This window comes from Megalobrama amblycephala, linkage group LG22 (genome assembly GCF_018812025.1).
Source record: "Megalobrama amblycephala isolate DHTTF-2021 linkage group LG22, ASM1881202v1, whole genome shotgun sequence".
Taxonomy (NCBI): domain Eukaryota; kingdom Metazoa; phylum Chordata; class Actinopteri; order Cypriniformes; family Xenocyprididae; genus Megalobrama; species Megalobrama amblycephala.
In genome coordinates, this window is record NC_063065.1 from 6,153,566 (window position 1) to 6,178,385 (window position 24,820).

The 24,820-nt window shown below is 35.1% G+C and overlaps 1 protein-coding gene across 1 annotated transcript in view; it reads left to right on the forward strand.

Annotated features, from left to right (window-relative positions):
- pde1ca (phosphodiesterase 1C, calmodulin-dependent a) overlaps window positions 1–24,820 on the forward strand; it is a 100,056-nt gene that overhangs the window by 74,998 nt on the left and 238 nt on the right. Inside the window, exons 7-18 of the mRNA XM_048174302.1 lie at window positions 3,015–3,131; window positions 3,498–3,638; window positions 4,889–4,989; window positions 5,067–5,195; window positions 7,229–7,330; window positions 7,493–7,613; window positions 9,245–9,326; window positions 9,399–9,519; window positions 10,474–10,646; window positions 12,402–12,749; window positions 15,390–15,446; window positions 24,530–24,820. The exon at window positions 24,530–24,820 is cut by the window's right edge and continues 238 nt beyond it. Coding sequence (XP_048030259.1) covers window positions 3,015–3,131; window positions 3,498–3,638; window positions 4,889–4,989; window positions 5,067–5,195; window positions 7,229–7,330; window positions 7,493–7,613; window positions 9,245–9,326; window positions 9,399–9,519; window positions 10,474–10,646; window positions 12,402–12,749; window positions 15,390–15,446; window positions 24,530–24,693 — 1,656 coding nt within the window. The 3' untranslated portion in view covers window positions 24,694–24,820. The remainder of the gene's footprint in view (window positions 1–3,014; window positions 3,132–3,497; window positions 3,639–4,888; window positions 4,990–5,066; window positions 5,196–7,228; window positions 7,331–7,492; window positions 7,614–9,244; window positions 9,327–9,398; window positions 9,520–10,473; window positions 10,647–12,401; window positions 12,750–15,389; window positions 15,447–24,529) is intronic.

Sequence of the window (24,820 nt, forward strand, 5' to 3'; positions counted from 1 at the left end):
GCATCACAGGAATAAATTACATTATAAAATATCTTAAAATATAAAGCAGTTATTTTAAATTGTAAAAATATTTTTACTGAATTTTTGATCAAATAATTGTAGCCTTGGTGAGCATAAGAGAGACTTCTTTCAAAAAAATGTAAAATTCTTACCAACCCCAAACTTTTGAATGCTAGTGTATTTGGTAAAATGCAAGTGCAAATTCAAAATATTCTGCTTTAATACTTTTCTCCACATTAAACTGTATATATATTCAGCAATCTTCTGTTATTCTATCAAGAATACCCTTTCAGAGCTGCTATCAGCTGCATCTGTTCTCCTATCAGCTTCTCATTCATTATTGATTTTAACAATTTGTGGCAGCACAGTCATTTCAGTAGTAAGTCTACAATCTTTTAAAAATATTCTTTTGTTCTGTTGCCTATTGTGATTCTAAGATTCTTGCTGTCTGCACTAAAAGCAATTAAGATGTTCTATCTTCTAAGGCTGTGTTCGGAATAGCATACTGTCATACTACTCATACTACCCCTGCAATTTGTAGTATGTACATACAGTATTAAAGTGCCCCTATTATGCTATTTTAAACCTTCCTAATTTTGTTTTGGAGGATATCTACAGTAGGTTTACATGCATCCAATGTCAAAAAACACTTTTCTCATAATATATATTGCAGCATCACCTCTTTGTCTGAAATGTCTGAAATGGCTCACTTCAGTCTCTCTAAACCTCTCCTTTCTGAGAGCTTCCTCTTCTCTGATTGGCCAGATTGTGATTGGTCTACATATTACAGCACGTGTTGGAAACTAAACGCCCATTAGTTCATAATAACTCCATTGATCTTTGAAACTTTGCAGACTTTTACATTCACAAACAGCTACTGCATGGAATGTAGTATTTGAAAAGCATAATAGGGGCACTTTAAACTTAAATGAAATAATATTTTTACCCATGTTTTTGTTGTGATGCGTGTAAGCTAGGGTTAAACATCTAGTTTTTTGAAAATCCAGCAATTGTAAACATCCAAACCCATTTAAATTCCACATGCAACATGGCACAGAACCTTTTTCTGAGGTGTGTGGATGAAAGTCAAATGAACAGAATAATGTGGTGTCCTAGTGGTTAAGCCTCGAGGCTGGTATCACAAAGGGCAGAGGTTCAAACTTTAAAAATGGAATAGAGATCTCCTGCTGTCCCCTATAAATCTTATGCCCTTAAGCGAATCTGATTGCTTTATCTGCTAGCAAACATATAAAGTGTCTGCTAAGCGACAAGGATAAGTAACAGAATACTAATACAGACGTTCTTGTCAAACAATAGCAGAAATTTGCTGGTTCAGTCCACCTAATCTTAATAGAAAATGAAGATAATACGCTGAAACTAATTAGGCTTCATTTTATATAAAGAGTTTTTAATCCATGCAAGACTTCTTGCTTTGTCCACGCCTCATTTATAAGCATGTGTAGAATCATGTGCGTGTGCCGATATGCTGATTCAGTGCTCAAGAAACAGCATTTATTTGAAATAAAAATCTTATGTAACATTATAAAAGTTTTGATCAATTTAATGCATCCTTGCTGAATAAAAGTATTAATTTCTTCAAAAAAAATCTTACCAACCCCAGGCTTTTGGATGCCAGCGTATATGTTTTAATACTTTCATCACTTAAAGTCATCATAAGAACATTTTCATGTCAGTTTCTGCCTCACTTTTAACATAGAACAAATACATAGATCAATTCAGATTGTATGAGTGTTTTATAAATGAGGCTGCAGGTTTGTACTGGATGTCCTGGTAGCTTCGCAGCAGGATTTTGGCCTCTCTCACAGCAGTCAGTGAATCTGCATATATATCTCCGCATATTGCCTGAAGCTATTGAAAGCTCTCAGCCTTGACTGAGACAGAGTGCAGGACAAATATTCCAATCTGAGGATGTGAATATTTAATGTAGCATTTTGCAAATGTTCATTGCAACCAACTAATCAAACCTACATAGAACTTTCTTTGAAAGTGATGAGATGAAATAACAGAGGGTCAAACTCTGAGTGGATGGGAGAGAGAGAGCGAGAGAGAGAGAAAAACAAATGAATAAACCACAGGTGGCCATAATGTGGACCAAATCCTCCTGTATTATTACTGATGTTCATTTTATGACTCAGGATTGAATTGTACGATGATAGAATCACACATCATTCATCATAGCCCCTGTTTATAAGGGATGTGAAAGTAATTTATGCATTATAAAAAAAGAAATGAGGTTGGTATTACTACAGCGGCAATTTGTAAGGCTCAGGGACTGTGAACATCTTATCACGTTTATAGGCATTATAAAATGAAGTTTCAGAAGTTGCTCTTTCATAGCTCAGAAGATGGAAAGAGAACTCATCTGTGATTTTTCTTTCCTTATGGGAAGTTATTAATAGTTATCCACAATTATATACAGTACACTACCATTCAAAAGTTTGGAGTCAGTGTATTAAAATAATAATTTTTGAAGGACCATGTGACTGAAGTAATGATGATAAAAATTCAGTTTTGCATCACATGAATAAATTGCTTTTCAAAATGTACTCAAATAGTTGGTGCCGATAGCCTCGTGGGTAGCACCGACATATAGCGCCATTACATTTCGGGTGACCCGAGTTCGAGTCCCGGCTAGCTGACCTTTCCCAATCCCGTCCCCCTCTCTTTCTCTCTCTCTCTCCAACTTCACTTCCTGTCTGCTAACTGTCCTATCATAATAAAGGCAAAAAAGCCACACACACACACACACAAAATACTCAAAAAAACAGTTATTTTAAATCGAAATATTACCTTTTACTGTTTTTTTTTTAATCAGCTAAATGCAACACTATGAGCATAAGACACTTCTTTTAAAAACAATAAATCTTACAGACCTCAGAGTTTGTGAACAATAGTGTATTTTATGTTCAAAAAGTTGATCATTATATTGATATGATAATAATGGTAAAGATGTTAATACACTAACAGATCCGTCTGTTTTGTTGTTGGTCTAGCATGTGGACACATGGTCGTTTGACGTCTTCACACTGAATGATTCCAGTGGAGATCATGCACTGAAATTTATTTTTTATGAACTTCTGACCAGATATGACTTAATCAATCGCTTTAAGGTAAGATGCTCTCTCTTTTGTTCTCATTAGAAGACCAAAAGTACAGGATTTAAAAACGTAAAACTTTACCTCAGAGTGGTTTCCTTTGTAATATGATGGTATTGTTGATCTGATTAAATAAAAATAAGGTAATGTGTTTACTAGTGCGAGGGCAGGACAACCTGTCACTCACAGAAGATCGACCAGTAGCAAGCCACAACAGTACAATGATCCAATCAATACCCTATAAACAAAGTCCTGTCCCGCCCTACATTTTTTCTTGTTTGAGAAGCCATTTCACTTGGAAATATGGCACAATAGGGAGGAATAGACTATTGCTGCTTCTGTTTCATGTCGATTTTAAGCCCCTTTTGTGCATCTCCTCAGATCCCTGTTTCTGCTCTGGTGTCTTTTGTGGAGGCCTTGGAGGTGGGCTACAGCAAACACAGAAACCCGTACCATAACCTAATCCACGCCGCCGACGTCACCCAGACAGTGCATTACCTTCTGCTCAAGACCGGCATGGTTGTAAGTTCAGAGTTGCACCGCCAAAGCCCTATGAATTTAAGCAACAGTCCTGCCTTCAGGGATTTATTTATGTTTATGTGTGCTTGGGTAAAATAATCATGTGCATCGAGTCCTCTCTGTTGTTTATTATTATTATTATTATTATTTCTACTGAACTGAGCTGTTGAAGTATGTTTTATTAAGCCTGACACTGCACTTGAGGTATTTATTGAGGTCGGGGCCCTCATAACGGTCCGTTCTCGCTTCATGATGCCGCTCATAGACCAATCAATAGGAAGTTAATCTCCCTCAACGTTTCAAAACACGCTCCTGTCACTCCCACCGCGGGCTCATTAACCTCTCTGTGATGTGTGGACATCATACTGGCATTCTGACAAATTATTTGCCCCCTAGCATTTACACCGCTGATGATTTCTTTTTGGTATTATGGTGATTTAGTGCTAATATAGGATGATGTTGTGCACAGAAGAATAAATGTGCAGAAGATTAAGGAACTAATATAATTTAATTTCCTTTAAGCTTATCTTCAGTTCAGCAGAACGATATTATTATTTGTAGAAGAATACAAAATGTGCCTTTAAACTGTGATAACGAAGTGGGGTTTTTTACATTTTCTGAAGAAAGTTGAACACAAAAGGTGTTCGGAGTGATTTTTAGCACATTGCTGTGTGGTCGCTAGGCACAAAAACAGTGGTTCTGTTTAGTGAATCAAAAATATACAGAACGACCATTGCAGTCTGATTCCTGAACCTATGACTCTTTTGAGCCAGTCCATTTTAGTGAATCAAAAATGTATTGGGTGACCAGTGTAGTCTGATTCCTGAGTGAATGACTCTTTTGAGCCGTTTTTTAGTGAATCAAAAATATACAGGGTGACCAGTCCATTCTGATTCTTCTTATAATATTCTTCTTATGAGCCACTTCTTTTTAGTGAATCAAAAATTTACAGGATGAACAGTGGAGTTTGATTCTGACTCTTATGACTCTATTCTTTTAATGAATAGTTCAAAAAGATGAGTTACTGGTTTGAATCAGTATCAAATACTGTCCTGTAGGGTACAGCATTAGAAGAGAGAGAATTTCTTTCATACTGTATGTCAGTAAAATGAACTGAAACTGAAATATATCCAAAAGAACCGGAATCAGCTTGTGAATCAGAATTGAATTGGCTGTTTCAAAGCACTTCACTGTCAATCTAAAGGATTTTTCTTGTTTCTGCAGCATTTTTCTTGTTATCTCCCTTCTTCCAGAATTGGTTAACTGAGTTAGAGATCTTCGCTATGCTGTTTGCCGCGGCTGTGCACGATTACGAACACACTGGCACTACCAACAACTTCCATATACAGACCAGGTACTATTGCAAGTAAACACCAGTATCATTAAGTTCGGCAGACCCAATACATCAGTCACAACTTGTGTATTTTACAGATCCGACACAGCGATTCTATACAACGACCGTGCCGTGCAGGAAAACCACCACGTGAGCGCTGCATATCGCCTCCTGCAGGAAGACGATGAAATGAACATCCTCTACAATTTGTCGAAAGATGACTGGAGGTTAGAAACATGTGGCAAACCTCAAATTAGCTGAATCAGTAATCTTAAAAATAAAAGTTCCTGTTAGAAACTAAAATGTTTATACAGCATGATGCCATAGAAGAACATTTTAAGTTCCACAATGAACTTTCTAGTTCTGGAAGCCTCCTTTAAGGAGTATTTATTAAGCACTAAGCAGTAAACAGAATGCACTCTTTCATAGGTCACGACACAAATCGGCACAATGCAAAATGATTTTGTCTCATTATAACAGTGGAAACAACTTAAAGTAGTCTGTCATTTATGGTCATACATATAAGAGTAAGACATCATTCGAAACTGGTCGAAATGGTCTATTTTTATTTGTGTACACTCACAATAAAAACAAAACATTGTGCTTTTGTAAAATAAAGAACACAAACAGGATGCCGCTTTCTGCCGGCTTCAGTGAAGTTTGTGGAGCGCATCCTGAAAATTAATCGAAACTCAGAGTATAGGTTAATAGTGTCATGATTCCTGACCAGGATGTCAAAAGCAGAATAAACACATGTTTGGCATTTTTTTAAAAACACTGTTTTCTTCTTTTTCATTGGATCCACTAGGAGACACCAGTTTGAAAACCCTGCTTTATAGAACCTATAATAACTAATAACTAACTAATATGTTTACGTGAAGAACCTACAGTGGCATGAAAAAGTATGTGAACCACTTGCAGAATCTGTGAAAATGTGAATAATTTTAATAAAATAAGTGAGATCATACAAAATGCATGTTATTTTTTATTTAGTACTGTCCTGAGTAAGATATTTTACATAAAAGATGTTTGCATTTAGTTCATGAGACAAAACAATAGCTGAATTTATTAAAATGGCCCCATTCATAAGTATGTGAACCATTGATTCTCAATACTGTCGGTGGTTACCTGATGATCCACGACTGTTTTTATGTTTTGTGATGGTTGTTCATGAGTCTCTTGTTTGTCCTGAGCAGTTAAACTGAGCTCTGTTCTTCAGAAAAATCCTCCAGGTCCTGCAGATTCATCAGCATTTTTGCATATTTGAACCCTTTCCAGCAGAGACTGTAGGATTTTGAGATCTGTGTTTTCGTACTGAGGACAACTGAGGGACTCAAACTCAACTATTAAAAAAGCTTCAAACATTCACTGATGCTCCAGAAGGAAACACGATGCATTAAGAGCTGAGGGGTGAAAACTTTTGAACAGGATGAAGATGTCACAATTTTTCTTATTATATTTAAATATCGTTGTTTTTCATTTAGTACTGCCCTTTGGAAGCAACAGAAGATACATGCATGTTTCCCGGAAGAAACATTAAGTACAATTTACCTTAATCTTCAAATTCAAAATCCTACAGTCACTGCTGCAAAGGGTTAAAATATGCAAAAATGCTTGAAAACTGAAATTTCTGCAAAACCTGGAGGAATTTTCTGAAGAACAGAGCTCAGTTTAACTGCTCAGGACAAACAAGAGACTCATGAACAACCATCACAAATCATAAAAACAGTTGTGGATCATCAGGTAACCACACACAGTATTGAGAATCAATGGTTCACATACTTATGAATGGGGTTATTTTAATAAATTCAGCTATTGTTTTGTCTTGTGAACTAAATGCAAACATCTTTCATGTAAAATATCTTACTCAGGACAGTACTAAATAAAAAATAACATGCATTTTGTATGATCTCACTTATTTTATTAAAATTATTCACATTTTCACAGATTCTGCAAGGGGTTCACATACTTTTTCATGCCACTGTATATTGCATAAAATGCAGTAACTGCACATGAAAATTATGTTATGACTGAAATCAAATATATGATCTGTCCTGTGGCAGATTTAGGTCAAATATTTTTCGTTTTAGAAAAAATGTACAAATGTATATGAAATCCAAATATATGTATTTATATATAATCAAAAGATTAAATCTACTCAAGAACCATGTACATCAAAACTGGTTCTTGATTAGAAGAGAGTTCTTTACTGAATGTCACATGCTGTAAGGTCAATACTGAAAAGTTCTCTTACTCTCAGAGAATTGCGGGCCCTGGTGGTCGAGATGGTCCTGGCCACCGACATGTCCTGTCACTTCCAGCAGATTAAAGCCATGAAGAACTTCCTCCAGCAGCCAGAAGCGTAAGTTCGGTCACACACATCAGGGTAACGAGGAGGAAGCTAATCACACACTGTTCATGCAAAAACATTTCTGCATCTACAGATATTCATATCCACATAATGAGAGGTTGGACAGAGTGTTTATAACAGCTCTGAGGGGCTGAACATCTCTGTCCTCTGCAGGATTGATAAACCCAAGGCCTTATCCCTGTTACTGCACACCGCTGACATCAGCCACCCTGCCAAAAACTGGAACATGCACCACCGCTGGACCACCTCGCTGCTGGAGGAGTTCTTCAGACAGGTCAGTGTCCCGAGAAATGCAAAACAAAAAAACTTCCGAACAATTTCCAAATGCAAAATACGTTTTCTTATTTTCTTTTTGATTTGATAAAAATAAATGCTGAATAGTTTATACATAAACAACAGTAAATGTATGTAAAACAAATCAAAACATACCAATTTACAGTTGCCCTCAAGGATATCCTGTTTACTAGCTACAAAATAAGTGCCTGAATTTGAATTTCATTTGCCGAAAACCTTGCAAATCCATCCTAGTTCTTCCTAGGAAGTGCTCATCATCGCAACGGACCAATGCCTTGTAAACACAGCTTTGTTTCCCAGCGGGCCTATAAAAACTCTGTGCACCCCGACTCCCGGAAATTGTGTTCACAATCAGACTGAAGATTGAGGTTTTGAGAAAGCTCTTGCTATTTTTGTGCTCAATATGCATCGTGAATGTCCTGTGGGTGTGCTGTCTGAAGCTGAGAGCAGTGTCCCGTAGACATTTTTATAGTTCTTCAATCATACAGTAAGCGTTTCTCTCTCTCTCTCTCTCTCTCTCTCTCTTGCTCTGTCATTTCATCGTCCATATTCCCATTCTGTGGTCATCAGCACTCTGATCTAATCTCAAATTGAGTCTTAATCCTATTTAGCATTCCAAGCCTGTAACGTCCACTGTAAAAATCCCATTAATCTCCTCTAAACATCCATTTCCCGCATTCTAACCTCAACATTTGAATCTCAGCTGCTTCACTCGATTCCGTCGGATTTTGCATCTCTATGAAGATGTAGAAAGTCATTCAGAATTGCTCTCAAATATGTTTTCGTTCTTGTTTGGTTGAATATATAATGCAGTAGAGCTGAGTTTCCTTGCTAAATGAAAATGGATCTAGTTCTGATATAACAAACTGTGTTTTTAAGAGATGATTATCTCTCCTATAGTGCCAAACCAATTAACTTGCCATTGTCTGATTTGATATCACACCGGTCCCATCTTGGTGTTCTTACAAGAGTGAAATTGAATCTTTGATTTATTGACATGTTTAGGCTAATAGCTGATCAGTTCATTGCAGGTAATTACCTCCAGAAATTATAATTGTAATTTCCGATTTAGGATGAAATGTCGCTCAGCGTTGCTCAAGGAAATTGGTGATGACTGTGAAAAGCGTGATCAGCAAAACATCCTGTTCAACGTAATTTGTTAAGAGTCTATTTTCTTTAGGGGTCGTAGCTTTATTATTTGGCCAAAAAGCAATCATAGCAAAGATAATTACAGCTATTGTTTCTCAGGATTATCTATGATATTTGCAAATGAAGTGTTATGGACTGATTGAGACGAATAATGAGAATGCAGCTGAGCTGAATTGAAATGAACTGAAACCTAAGCTGAAATCTTTATTTTGTCTGGATTGGTTGGGTTCTAAAGGGATTATATCATGAGAAATCTAATTTCTTGATCTTTTGAAATAAAAGTCAATATACAATTTAAACAATATGTAAGTTCAGTTATTGTAATAACCATTATGTACATGCGGGACAGGACCGTAAAATAAAGTGCTACCAGAAATGTAAAAATCTATGAAATGACCCCTTTACTAACTAAAAACATGCCAGTGCTAATTGGTGCTTGTGCTCTTCTACCTTGTGTTACAGGGTGATAAGGAGGCAGAGCTTGGACTTTCTTTCTCTCCTTTATGTGACCGCAAGTCTACCATGGTGGCCCAGTCTCAGATCGGTGAGTGATCAGGTTTGTGTGTGAATTAATAAGATCCATGTATTATAATGCTGCGTTTCACTTCCCTAACAGGTTTCATTGATTTCATCGTGGAGCCGACCTTCACTGTACTGACAGACATGATTGAGAAAATCGTGACTCCGCTGATCGAAGAGGCCTCACCCGCTGGCCTGGCTGGATTCAGGCGGTCCAGGTGAGGACAATTGAATAGGAGATAACAGCACTGGACTATTAAATTATTAAAGCATTTTGAATGCTAGTGTATATATGAAAATTGTTTAATATCATCCTTCAGTATGTAGAAACAAGCAAAATCATGTGTACAGTAATTCACTTTCAATAGAAGTCTATAGGGTGAGGTATTGCACAGGGATAAAAAATAAAAAAAAGCCTTTTCTGAAAGTATAGTCACAAGAATTAAGCAATATACATGCTAATATAAGACTGGTTTGATAGAGTGACATATTGGCCTTGTTTATGCAAAATTATATCCAATCAAAGTACTTTCATGACCATGAGCAAGTAAACCAGGTAATTTTGCATAACAAAAAATAATGGACATGGAGAAAAAAATCATAATTTACAAGAAGTTCCTCCATCTAGAAAAGTCGACTGGAAATTATTTTTTGCGGTAATCAACGACATGCCATGGATACTGTTTTCAGGAAATTTCTAAATTGTGTTTTCCAGGTCTGAAAAAGTCATGGAAATTTCTATAGTGAAAATATATTTTTCTATATCTGTTCTGATCAAAAGATATAGCTATTGCTCTTGTGTAAATTGAAACTTTGTGAACAAATCATTTCAGGCGGTTCTTGTCAGTGAATGGAAACGACTGGAAAAGTCATGGAAATTAATTGGTCAAAATGTGCAAACCTTTTGTTTTGAAATTGGATCATTCCTTTTAATAGCCTCATATTTTACTACTTCATTTCCACAATTAACTGTGATGAGGTAATTATATGTGAATCTACCATAACACACCTGTATCTAGTCATGGAAACTCTTGGTATCCTTCATCAGCTTGACAACTAATGACATTACACTTAAAAGGGATGTACTTCCATATAATCCAAAGACAAACATTTACTGGAAGCTAAATAAACAATTTCTGTGTGTGTGTGTGTGTATGTGTGTGTTTGTGCAGTCTGAATAACATCCCGTCGGATGGTAAACGGTCTAGTGTGAGAAGCACTGGTTCGGAGGGCGGCACTTCCCATAACTGCTCCATAAACGCCGTCGATTTTAAGACCTTCAAAGTCACCTGGAACGAGGAAGTGCATAAAAACCGAGAAAAATGGAAAGCACAAGCTGCCAAAGGTAGAAAAGCAAACATATATGCACTCTCTGACAAACACTTTCATAACAAGATAAATCGAGATGTTGCTCTATTAGTAGTGCTTGCTATTGGTGCTCATACTAAGGGTTGGGAATTTAAACAAACCCCTAACACTAAATATTAAAATCTGACTTGTAACTTATGCCGAACATACTTAAATGATACATCAAATTGTGCAGCTAGTTGGATGATGGATCCAAACCATATCTAGAGACCAGAAAATCATTGAAACTAAGGGATTTTATGACTTGGGATAGTATGCAAAGTCGTAGCAACCACTCAGAACAAACTAGCAACAATCTTTCACAATATCTTAGTATGCAAGGGCAAGTACTACTAATCTTTCCTTTAGAAACTGTAAAAATCAAGTCTCAGAAATATTGTTATTTAGAAATATAAATGAATTCAATATAAATAAAAGATTTAAGAGCTCATGCTTAACAAATAAACAAGCATACATTTTCCTAGCATGACTCTAGATCCCCATTTAGCACAGATTTAGTACATAAAGTATGTTTTAATATTAAAGGTGCCCTAGAACTTCTTTTTAAAGATGTAATATAAGTCTAAGGTGTCCCCTGAATGTGTCTGTGAAGTTTCAGCTCAAAATACCCCATAGATTTTTTTTATTCATTTTTTTAACTGCCTATTTTGGGGCATCATTAACTATGCACCGATATATAGGTTGCGGCCCCTTTAATTCTCGTGCTCCCCCTCCCCCGGAGCTCGCGCTTGCCTTGAACAGCATAAACACAGTTTACACAGCTAATATAACCCTCAAAATGGATCTTTACAAGATGTTCGTCATGCATGCTGCTAGCATACATTGGTTCATGTAAGTATAGTATTTATTTGGATGTTTACATTTGATTCTGAATGAGTTTGAGGCTATGCTGCGTGGCTAAAGCTAACATTACACACTGTTGGAGAAATTTATAAATAATGAAGATGTGTTTATGTATTATACAGACTGCAAGTGTTTAAAAATGAAAATAGTGACGGCTCTTGTCTCCGTGAATACAGTAATAAACGATGGTAACTTTAACCACATTTAACAGTACATTAGCAACATGCTAACAAAACATTTAGAAAGACAATTTACAAATATCACTAAAAATATCATGATATCATGGATCATGTCAGTTATTATCGCTCCATCTGCCATTTTTCGCTATTGTTCTTGCTTGCTTACCTAGTCTGATGATTCAGCTGTGCACAGATCCAGACATTAATACTGGCTGCCCTTGTGTAATGCTTTGATCATGAGCTGGCATATGCAAATATTGGGGTCATACATATTAATGATCCCGACTGTTACGTAACAGTCGGTGTTACGTTGAGATTCGCCTGTTCTTCGGAGGTCTTTTAAACAAATGAGATTTATATAAGAAGGAGGAAACAATGGAGTTTGAAATTCAGTGTATGTCTTTTCCATGTACTGAACTCTTGTTATTCAACTATGCTAATATCAATATTTAATTCTAGGGCACCTTTAAATCATGACTATATGGAATGACATATGACGTGATATTTTAATTAGTAATAATATGTCACAATATTACAGTATTTCTGATCAAATAAATGCAGCCTTGGTGAGACTTCTTTCAAAAACATTCAAAAATGTGACTGACCCAAAACTTTTGAACGGTAGTGTATCCAAAACAGAAGCCTGATTGTGCAAAATCATATCCTGTTGCCCATATTCAATAACGATAAACTGAATTTCCGTGTGTTAGATCTAGAAGAGAAGGCCAAACAGGAAGAGATCGAGGAGAAAGAGAAGAAAACGGACACAGACACACACAGCAGTGACAGCAAAGATGATAATACTAAAACAGAAGACAAAATCAACACAGACTCAAGTGTGAAATCTCAAGACAAACAGAAGGAAGACACAAGGCAAGAGAAGTTTGCAAAGACAGATCGAGAAGACTCGAGTAAAGCTACAGTTGATAACAAGGAACCCAGAGAGGAAGAGGGCAATAAAGACCCAGGGGGGGTGAATGGGGCTCAAACACCAGCGTCTGATGCCAAAGAGCCCGAGACCAGCAGTGACACGGACAACAGTCTGCGAGCACACAATGGTGAGTGTCAAAGTTTTCAACAATTCTGTCAATTTTAAACAAATCTTTACAATTATATACTGTAATTTGCAAAATTATGTTCATATTTTTAACAAAATGTGGTGCCTTTTGTGTCTAACTCTGTCCTAAAATATTTCTAAACCTAAACACATGTACTGACTGATACTTTAGAGAACTTGGTGATCTTTGACCTTTTGATTTTTTCCTAGCTTACCATTGTCATTGTTTGTGTTGTAACCAAGCATTGTCGCATCCAAACTTTTACATGTTGGAAAGAAGGTGGCTTTGTTCTTAATAGTTTCTAGTATACTTGTAGTGCACTCTAATTCTTATTCTCATAATGTGTTTTGTACAGAGTGGTCAATGTGTAGTTTGCTCTATAGTGTATACAATACAATTTAAACAGTAGTATGCAGTATGGTGTTTAGATTGCCATGTAATGTGTAGTTTACTGTTTAAGGCCCCGATATACTCTAGGCGACATTCTTTTTCGTTCTTTGCTTAGGAGTGAAAAGGAATTCGAAATACATGCCCAGCGGTATGTGGCGTTTAGATGAATATGTAAATATATTCTGCGCATGTTCCTCTCAATAACAAAATAAACACAACAAAAATAACAGCGGTGAGAAAACATCAGTTAAAGGGTTAGTTCACCCAAAAAGGAAAACAATGTCATTAATTACTCACCCTCATGTCGTTTCACACCCGTAAGACCTTCGTTCATCTTCGGAACACAAGTTAAGATATTTTTGATGAAATCCGATGGCTCCGTGAGGCCTGCATTGCCAGCTCTCTCAAGATCCATAAAGGTACTAAAAACATATTTAAATCAGTTCATGTGAGTACTGTGGTTCTACCTTAATATTATAAAGCAACAAGAATATTTTTTGTGTGCCAAAAAACAAAATAACAACTTTTTAAGGATATCCAGTGATGGCCGATTTCAAAACACTGTCACTGATCGCGTGCCAAACTGCTGAAATCATGTGACTTTGGCGCTCTGAACCACTGATTCGATTTGTAAAGCTCTGAAGTTTCATGAAGCAGTGTTTTGAAATCGGCCATCACTAGATATTGTTAAAAAGTCTATTGGACTATTAAATTATTAAAGCATTTTGAATGTTAGTATATATATGAAAATTAAGGCTGTCAAACGATTAATCGCGATTAATCGCATACAAAATAAAAGTTTGAGTTTGCATAATATATGTGTGAGTAATGGTGTAAATAATATGTATATATAAATACACACAAATTAATGTATATATTTAAGAGAAATATGTTATTTATGTACAAAAAAATGTATTTATATATAATATAAATTATATAAAAATATAAATAAATACATATACTTGTAAATATTTCTCAAATATATACATGGATGTGTTTGTATTTATATATACATAATAATTACACACAGTACACCCACATATATTAGGCAAACTCAAACTTTTATTTTGTATGCGATTAATCGCGATTAATCGTTTGACAGCCCTAATGAAAATTATTTAATATCATCCTTCAGTATGTAGAAACAAGCAAAATCATGTGTACAGTAATTCACTTACAATAGAAGATTGTTATTTTGTTTTGTTTTTTTGGTGAAAAAAAAATATTCTCGTCACTTTTAATATTAATATTGAACCACTGTACTCACATGAACTGATTTAAATATGTTTTTAGTACCTTTATGGATCTTGAGAGAGGAAATGTCATTGCTGTCAATGTAGGCCTCACTGAGCCATCAGATTTCATCAAAAATATCTTAATTTGTGTTTTCCGAAGATGAACGAAGGTCTTGCGGATGTAGAATGACATGACATTATTTTCATTTTTGGGTGAACTAACCCTTTAAGAAAGCATCTGTGGATATGTTTGCACCAGCTCTGCAATTCAACACTCCAGTCAAGTCGTCACATTTATTTATATAGCACTTTATGTAATAGATTGCTTTAAAGCAGCAGTTGTACCATATTAAACATGAAAAAATGACAGTGTCGCTTAATTTTCTACAATAAAGCAGCTCTCTAGTGTGGTTGTGTTTTTACACATCTGACCTCGACGGACTGAACTGAAGAAATGATTCCAAGTCAAAGAAGGCGGAGCCTCCGAGCCACACCTACCTATCGAGAACGAAATTTTCCAGAAAGTTTGCTTTGGCAAGCTTTTTCGAACTCCCGAAATGAACTCCAAACGAACTTAATTTTGGCCTGATTTTGTTCAAAATGGCGTCACACCAGTTCATTCTTCAATTTCGCTTGAAGTATATCAAGGCCTCAAACCGGTGGTATATACTACTTACTCTGTAATGTAGCTTGTATTGTGGTTTGCAAGCACTGTGTGCAAATGTATGCTGAATTCTGTAGTGCATATGCATTTATGTTCTTGTCAGACATGTTTTACTGAAGCTAGAAAATGATATACTGCGTTTTAACAACTAAGGATACACTTGACAAATTCAAACAAAACCTTGCAGGAAAGAACGCAGAGCAATAATGCTGTTAAATGGTTAGTATAGCAGGCGAAATGAGTGCTTAGGTTAGAAAAGCGCTCGTCTTTTCTTTTGTTTGTTTGTTTGTTTGTCTGTTTGTTTGCCCTAAGCGGACTCGGTTAGTGACCCATGTCTTATCTGAATGTCAGGAAACGAGGAACTGAACTCACCTGACAGTGACGACAGTGAAAGCAAGAGATCAGACGGTAACACCATCATCTCCTTTAACTGCTATTGGCATCACATAGTGGCTGAATCCTAATTTGTACAATTAACACTGTGTTCTAACCAGACGTATAAATGTGTCCACAATGGAAACAAAAATTACAGCAAATCAGAATGTATCTGATGTTTTGACCAATGAGATTTCACTGAGGGTGGAGCTACCCAGATCACAACTGGTTAGGACAAAAACTCAAATTAACATGGAAGAGATTTTATTGCTTGTTTTATTGTGTTGCACCTGATAAAGACACAATGTACTTCACTGACTACAACATCTTAAAATTGCACTCACATAACTATCATCTTGGGAGTCACAGTGGTCCAAAAAAAATCAAATGTAAGTAGTTTGCTATCTAGGCCTACTTAAGATTTGGGAGGTAGAACAGATAGTACGTACAGCATATTATAATTTGGGAGGTAGAACAGACAGTATGTCAATTGGGATTCAGCCGCTATCAGCAGGAGAGTTACTTTAGGTTCATTTCCTCTCATCAAGGCAGCTGGCAGCAAAACCCACGTTATGTTGATTTGACACCTTCATGCATTTTCTTTCACCTCTGCATTTTTCATTCTAGCAAGAATTCAAAAAGGAAACCTTTTACTCTGCCTTGTGTTGTTCCAAACCTGCATGACTTTCTTTCGGGTACAATGTCCTGTGTGTTTTTCCTTTACAGTGAATGCGAAAGGGAACCGTGGCTTTTTAAAAACGAGGTCCAAAAAAGAAAAATCGCCATTAAAGTAGTCTGTATGACTTATAATATATGCAGTAGCTTTGACAGACTGAAATTTAAATCTTATTTAGTAGGGCTGTCAAACGATTAATCGTGATTAATCGCATACAAAATAAAAGTTTGAGTTTGCATAATATATGTGTGAGTAATGTGTGTAAATAATAATTAAATTAATGTAGATATTTAAGAGAAATATGTTATTTATGTACAAAAAATGTATTTATATATAATATATATTTTATATGAAAATATAAATAACTACATATACTTGTAAATATTTCTCAAATATATATACATGGATGTGTTTGTATTTATATATACATAATAATTACACACAGTACACCCACATATATTAGGCATCTCAAACTTTTATTTTGTATGCGATTAATCGTGATTAATCGTTTGACAGCCCTATTATTTAGTGTTGTTTCTCAAGTTAATTTACAGTGCCGTTCAAAAGCTTGGGGTCAATGTTTTAGATGTTTTTGAAATTGTTTTATGCTCATCAAGGCTGCATTTAGTTTATCAAAAATGCAGTAAAAAAACAGAAATATTGTGAAACATTACTATTTAAAATAACTCTTTTCTGTTTTGAAATGTAATTTATTCCTGTGATGCAAAGATGAAATTTAAGCATCATTACTCCAGTTTTCAGTGTCACATGATCCTTCAGAAATCATTCTAATATGCTGATTTGAAGAAACATTTCTTATTATTATCAATGTTGAAAACAGTTGTGTTGCATCAAATTTTTATGGAAAACGTTATACCTTTTTCCAGGATTCTCTTATGAATAGAAAGTTCAAAAGAACAGTGTTTGTCTTTTTATCTCTCAATTCTAACTTTTTTTCTCGCAATTGCGAGTTTACATCTCGCAATTCTGACTTTTTTCTCAGAATTGCATGATATAAAGTCACAATTGTGAGTTATAAAGTCAGAATTGCGAGTTTTAAAGTCAGAATTGTGAGATATAAACTATATTTTATACAAAACTGTATTTTTCAAGGACTTATATATATATTAGGGCTGTCAATCGATTAAAAATTTTAATCTAATTAATTACATACTCTGTGATTATTTAATCAAAATTTCATCGCATACATAATTTTTACTGTAAAAGTATTAAATATTTCAATTCAAATGAATCAATGCAGGGTTTTTCCTGGGTCAAAAATGGTCTTCGGTGGTGACAGACATGGTCATCCACACAAACAGTAAAAAGTGCACTACCCATGTGATCTGCGAGCCCGATACTGACAATAAAGTACCCGTCACTCTCACTGTAATTCTTTCTTGCCCTCTTTGCAAAAAAAAAAAAAGATTTTATAGCTTTGTAAGAGAAGATGCTTTTTTGCTAAACCTGAAAAGTATTAAAAAGTAGCATTTAGAAGTTATATTAACTAATAATATAATTTTCTACCATATACAATTGAATGCACCTAGCTAACAACAACTTGCTTTGTTCTAGTTTCACCTCACTCCAGTCTAAACTAACTGATTTTATAGGTAGGCCGAATTTACTACACATTGTCATTTAAATAACCTGAAAATAATGTGGATTATTAAGGCTAATTTTACTAACCACTCTTGCTAAATGGGGGAAGCACACTTATGTTCTCATTTCAGAGTTGTTTGAGTAAATGATTCATTATAGACCGTGTGGACAGATCAGTTGGTGTCATGATTCATTAAAATGAATCTGTTCAAATGAGTCATTAGGTCGCGATCGGACATTAGCGGACGTTGACGCGTTGCGTGCGAATCGCGACTGTTATTAGGACATTGCAAAAGATTTGTCAACACAGAAAACACTTCACCACTGGATAGGATTTTCTTTTTGTTTACTGAAAGTGTGGTTTATGTCAGCTGCACGTGCAGGGCGCCTGTCAGAGAAGATGAGGTGACGTTCTTTTGAGCGCTATTCACACCCAGCGGTTATTCAGGAAAAACATTCTCTGAATGCGCCTCGTGAAACATGGATTCGGTCGTATGAACTTTTAGCATTGTGTCAGTTGATTTAGATGATTATGTGTGAGGTAGAGAGAGTGCAAAGACGGCGCTTACTTTGAAGACAGAGAGAGCTCGCATGCATGAGAACAGCTCCAGGTTCAAAGGTCAATACGGAATGGATTAATCTGCGTTATTTTTTCTCAGATTAATTAATTGAAATAACGCATTATTTTGACAGCCCTAATATATATATATATATATATATATATATATATATATATATATATATATATATATATATATATATATATATTAACAGGAAAATAAGACAAAAAGTACTTGTTCTAGAGTGCTTTCAAACATGCCACATCACGATCCATCGTTCCAGATTTAATGTCAGACATCACTGTTTGCCGCATGTCCCACGTGACCAATAGTCATTTATGGAGCTATATGCTTCTTTGGTGCTTTTTTGTGCCTTGTCAGTCCCCATCCCAATTCACATTTTTTGTATGAAAGAACAGCCAAGACATTCTGCAAATGAACTCCTTTTGTGTTCCACCAAAGAAAGAAAATCGTGTGGGTTTGGAATAACATCATTGAAGTATCCCTAAGAATCATTTTGAAACCATCATTCTGAAATGATAAAGGCAGTGAGAACTGCAGACAAAAAAAAAAAGATCATATACGGCATTAGTTCGTCAAATTCAATTCAATTCCCTCCATCTGAACTCGTGGCATGTCAGTTGTCATAGCACCTCATTCCCCTGTCAGACATCAGTCAGAGCTGTGGAACAAGAGCTCTAAATGTGCCAAATATCTGCTCTCCTCTGCAGACTCAGAAGACGAGCACAGTAACTGTGGGATCTCCCCCTCTTCACTGGCAGACATTGCAGCCGCTGCATCTGTACCCGATGCAAACTAGCAGCTCCATGTCCTTTCTGCAGGACTCCAAATCCTGTACTATGCTGTCACCTGGTGGTTCTTTTTTATTATTCATGTTTTCTCTCTTGAAATCCCATCTTTCTGTCTCTGATGGACAATCTTGAATTTTTTTTCATACTCTTTTTAATTCACATCTAACTTTAAGGATGTATGCCAAGTTATGGTTCAGAGATGCACAAAACCATCAGAGAACTGAGACTTTGGCGCAGCGCGTATCGTTAACGCAAACCGTCAAGTGTGCGGTGGCTTTTCGAAACTCTAAATGAAGATGAAACGTGTCCCGTGTCATGGCTGTGGAAATCATCCCAGCTGATGTTCTTCCCCGGGGACGGCACAACATCTGCCGACCGCTCAAGCGCCAAACCTGTACAGACAGTGAACGGAGAACTTCAAAGAACTTCAGAGCGCTCATGCCACCAGATCACCTTCAACGAGCCGTCGCTTCAAAGAATGTCTGCAGAACTGCTGTTCATTTACCTCTTATTTTTATCATTGTTTGTGTTAGTTGTGGATTTGATGTTGCCATTGTCCTGTTTTAATGTTGATACTGTACAGTTTCCATCATGTGTGTCCCCTGTACGTTCAGGAGCTTCTTGTGATTGAGGGTTTGATTAACGGCCCAGAATCCTTTGCCAATGTCACTTTGAGCGTAAAAGATTTTTCAAATCATTGTGACTGATTATCCACACAAATAGTAATCAGTCACTATTTGAAAATGAGCCCATGATTTACTCACCCTCAAGCCATCCTAAGTGTATATGACTATCTTCTTTCAGACAAACACAATCGGAGATATATTTAAAAATATCCTGTCTCTTCCATAATCCAAGCTTTATAATGGTAGTGATTTTGAAGCACAAAAAATGTATCCATAAATATAATCCACATGGCTCCAGGGGGTTAATAAAGGCCTTCTGAAATGAAACGATGGGTTTTTGTAAGAAAAATATACATATTTAAAACTTTTTAAAGTAAAATAACTAGCTTCCGCCCAACAACCGTACACATAGTGCGCAAGTCGACTTGCACCAAATGAGTAACCGATATGTACGGCCATCTGTCGGAAGCTAGTTATTATAGCTAATAAAGTGATATTTTTCTTACAAAAACACATCGCTTCGTTTCAGAAGGCCTTTATTAACCCCTGGGGCCGTATGGATTATATTTATGATGGATGGATGCATTTGGACCCCGTTCACTATCATTATAAAGCTTGGTAGAGCCAGGATAGTTTTAAATATTTCTCAGATTGTGTTCATCTGCTGGATTGAGGGCGAGTAAATCATAGGATAATTTTCATCTTTGGGTGAACTATACCTTTAAGGATTTAGAAATACAAATATTACGATGTAAAATGAGAAAGAAATATTTAATTAGTAATTAATAATGTGCTTTTTTTAAACTTTTTACTCAAATTGTTAATATTTACATTATACCCTGACAGCAACATAGCGTCGGCCCAGATCTGGCCCACTTGTACCAGATGTGGGCCGGATCTGGGCCAGATTCTACGGTAGAGGATTAGGGCCAAGCAATAATAAAAAAATAAAACCATCTTGAGATTAAAGTTGTTAAATTTAGAGAAAAAACTCGTTAAATTTCAAGAAAAAAGTCGAAATAAAATGTTGAGAATAAACTCCTTAAATTATGAGAAAAATCTCGTTAAATTTCAAGAAAAAAGTCGAGATAAAATGTTGAGAATAAACTCGTTAAATTACGAGAAAAAAGTTGTTAAATTGCGAGAACAAATTTGTTAAATTATGAGAAAAATGTCGTTAAATTTCGAGAAAAAAGTCAAGATAAAATGTTGAGAAAAAACGTTAAATTACGAGAAAAAACGTTAAATTACGAGAAAAAAGTCGTTAAATTGCAAGAACAAATTTGTTAAATTATGAGAAAAAACTCGTTAAATTACGAGAAAAAACTCATAAAATTTCAAGAAAAAAGTCGAGATAAAATGTTGAGAATAAACTCGTTAAATTACGAGAAAAAAGTTGTTAAATTGCGAGAACAAATTTGTTAAATTATAAGAAAAATGTCGTTAAATTTCGATAAAAAAGTCAAGATAAAATGTTGAGAATAAAGTCATTAAATTATGAGAAAAAAGTCGTTAAATTATACGAAAAAAGTTGTTAAATTGCGAGAACAAATTCGTTAAATTATGAGAAAAATTTCGTTAAATTTCGATAAAAAAGTCAAGATAAAATGTCGAGAATAAACTCGTTAAATTACGAGAAAAACCTCGTTAAATTACGAGAAAAAAGTCGTTAAATTGCGAGAACAAATTTGTTAAATTATGAGAAAAATGTCGTTAAATTTCGATAAAAAAGTCAAGATAAAATGATGAGAATAAACTCGTTAAATTACGAGAAAAACCTCGTTAAATTACGAGAAAAAAGTCGTTAAATTGCGAGAACAAATTTGTTAAATTATGAGAAAAATGTTGTTAAATTTCGAGAAAAAAGTCAAGATAAAATGTTGAGAATAAAGTCATTAAATTACAAGAAAAAACTCATTAAATTATGAGAATAAAGTCATTAAATTATGAGAATAAAGTCATTAAATTACGAGAAAAAAGTTGTTAAATTATGAGAACAAATTCGTTAAATTACGAGAAAAATGTCATTAAATTGCGAGAACAAATTTGTTAAATTATGAGAAAAATGTCAAGATAAAATGTTGAGAATAAAGTCATTAAATTATGAGAATAAAGTCATTAAATTACGATAAAAAAGAAGAACAAATTCGTAATTTAACGAATTTGTTCTCGTAATTTAATGACTTTTTTCTCATAATTTAATGACTTTATTCTCAACATTTTATCTCGACTTTTTTCTCGAAAATTTAAAGAGTTTTTTCTCATAATTTAACGAGTTTATTCTCAACATTTTATCTCGACTTTTTTCTCGAAATTTAACAACTTTAATCTCGAGATGTTTTTTTTTTATTATTATTTCTTGGCCCTAATCCTCTTCCGTAAGATTCTATTGCTGTCTGGGTAATTTTTTACATATTTCAACTTTTTTTACATTAAATTTCGTCTCAGACTTTTGAACCCTACTGTATGCATTAAAATGGCTGCCCTTTTAAATACATTAAACTGATTTTCTTTTATTATGAGCCAAATCTGTTTTTCTCTCAAACCTCTCCAAGCATCGTCAGCTCTTTGACCTTAAAAATGTAGTAAATGTAATTATTTTGCATTAGGTTGTATTTTGAATTTTCTTCTATTTTTGTATTTGATGTATATAAAAGATTATATTATTTATGAAGTGTTTATAGGGACATTTGGTATGAACAATGAACAATATACATTAATTGTTGAAGGTGTACTATTCATGCTTACTCAAATCTCTGAGAGAATCGACAGAGATAAAAAGGGATCTCATTTTTGTTTTTCAGTCTGGTAAATGAAGAAATATAGAATAAAGCATGAGCATCTTGATGTGTTAGATGCTGCATGCTGATATTAGTCTTTAGTTCACTGTCCTAGCGAGGAATTTATGTCTGTGCCGTTTATCTTCTCAGAGTGTGTTCACACACAGTATAATGCACCTGTTCATGTGAATCTTTCTGTATATTAGTTTCATACATAAATGGTGAAATGTAGAAAACAACAAAAAAAAAGAAAAAAAAAGAAAAAAGGCCTCCTAAAATAGGCTGTTATAAATAGGCGGCGAAATCCTGTGTAAATGTCTCTGTTGCCTCAACCAAAGATGATTATAATGTCTGTACGTCATTTAACTGGAGGTCGTTGCAAGCCGTCATTCATGCATACTTGTATGGTTAGAAAGAAAGATACAAAAAGAAAGAAGCATTGTTGCCTTAAATCTGTTATTAATTCCTGATCCTTGTGAGTTATTCTCTGTTGTCATTCGTGTCCATCTTCCCGTTTAGAGTCATGACACACATCTTGAGCTTTCTTGTTTCTGTGCTTGTGTCAACGTTTTCTTCAGATCTGAAAGACATCTCGAAGAGATCTCATTTATTTTACTGGAAAAGCTCAAGTCAGATGTGAATGTCTGTGTGTTGCTCTTCTCAGCTGTGCTGCTGAACTTTGCAAAGCTCATTTAGATTGGTTGAAGCTGTGCCATTATAAAATATCAGTTTTTTATTTTGTGTTTAATGCCCATCCTCTCCTGTTAAATTTCCACACACTCTTAAAAATACAAGTTTTTTATTGTCATTGATGGTTCAATGGAGAACTTTTAACATCTTCATAGTTACACAATTTCAATACTCCACTTTAGACATTCTACTAACTATAAGTAACTTTGTAACTACCTCTTATTAGAGTATTGGTGGACTGTTAGGTTAGGGTTCGGGTTAGTAGAATAAGTTGACATACATTCAAAGTTAATAATAGAGCATAAAATAGAGCATAAAAATGTGTCAAAGTGTTTGCGGATATTAAGCAGACAGTCTACTAATACTCAAATGACTGATAGTTGACATTTATTTGCATAGTTAGTTACTCATAGTTAGTAGAATGTTTAAAGTGGACTATCAAAATAAAGTGTTAGCAAATGGATTTTATAAGAACTGCTCAATGAAAGGTTCTTTGTGGAACCAAAAATGGTTCTTCTATGGATTATGATACTTATACTAAGTTATACATTATAGTTCTCTTTGATTATAACTGTTTTTAGAAGATTCTGAAATCTTGAAATATCAGCAAAGTTCTTTTTAACCTCATGCTTAGGCTCAGAATGTGAGATTATGTAAGTGAAATGCTGTACATTTATAGAATATTGAAGTTTGAGTAAATATGGCACAGTAAGATTTTGCCTTAATGAGTGTTTACTTCTGCTTTGTAGTAATGTCATGTGTTCACCTCATTTGAGTACATATGTGTTTGTCAGGAAACCTGTTTATGTCAAAACTAAGCTATTTTTTATTTATGTTTTGGTTTGAAATCCTCACGTACAGTGTACCTTCTTCATCACTCAAAGACTATTTTTCATTGGTAAAATAAAAGAATATTCTGATCGGCATTACGTAAATCATATGGTGCTGTGCAGCCATCTGTTGGCCATCTAGTGTACTGCATCACTGTAGTCAAACACATATACATTTTTATATCCAAACAAATTGTTTCATTTACCTTTTTATTACTTCCCAAGGATTAATTTGTCATGAGATTGTTTTAATCTTAATTTTATTCTTTGTATGTTTGCTTTTTCTACATTAATGTTTGTTGATGCATTCATTACTTTTTATTTCAAAAAGAAAAATATCAAATCATAAGGCAGGTGTGGTCATGTGATCATGCTTGTTTCGATGCTCCTTAATTGCACTTTTGTGACAATAAATCTTTACTCAAAGGGCTCAGATGATGAGTTTGAGTCTTTATTTTGGTATATTTGAACTTTGTTTTAAAAATGTACAGAAACGAATAGTTCAGCTTCCTCGTTAAGATTCTGCTCTGTTTTTTGCAGCTCCGACCCGCCGCAAATACCACCTGGTCAGATACAGTAAAAAACCCAGTTACTGTGCCAACTCCTACTTGCCCTCCCGCCCGCAGAAAGAGGACACCAAACCCACAGACCCCCGTAGCAAGGCCAGACATCTCCAGAGCATCTCTCTGAGACGGGGGAGGTGACCCCATCTACAGCACTGCACACACTCGAGTCTGCTTCACACACAGCAATACGTCTGTTCTGCAGTGATGTTGTAGCTGAGTGATGCTATTTCAGTTCAACCCAAAATCAAGGGGAAAAAATTATATT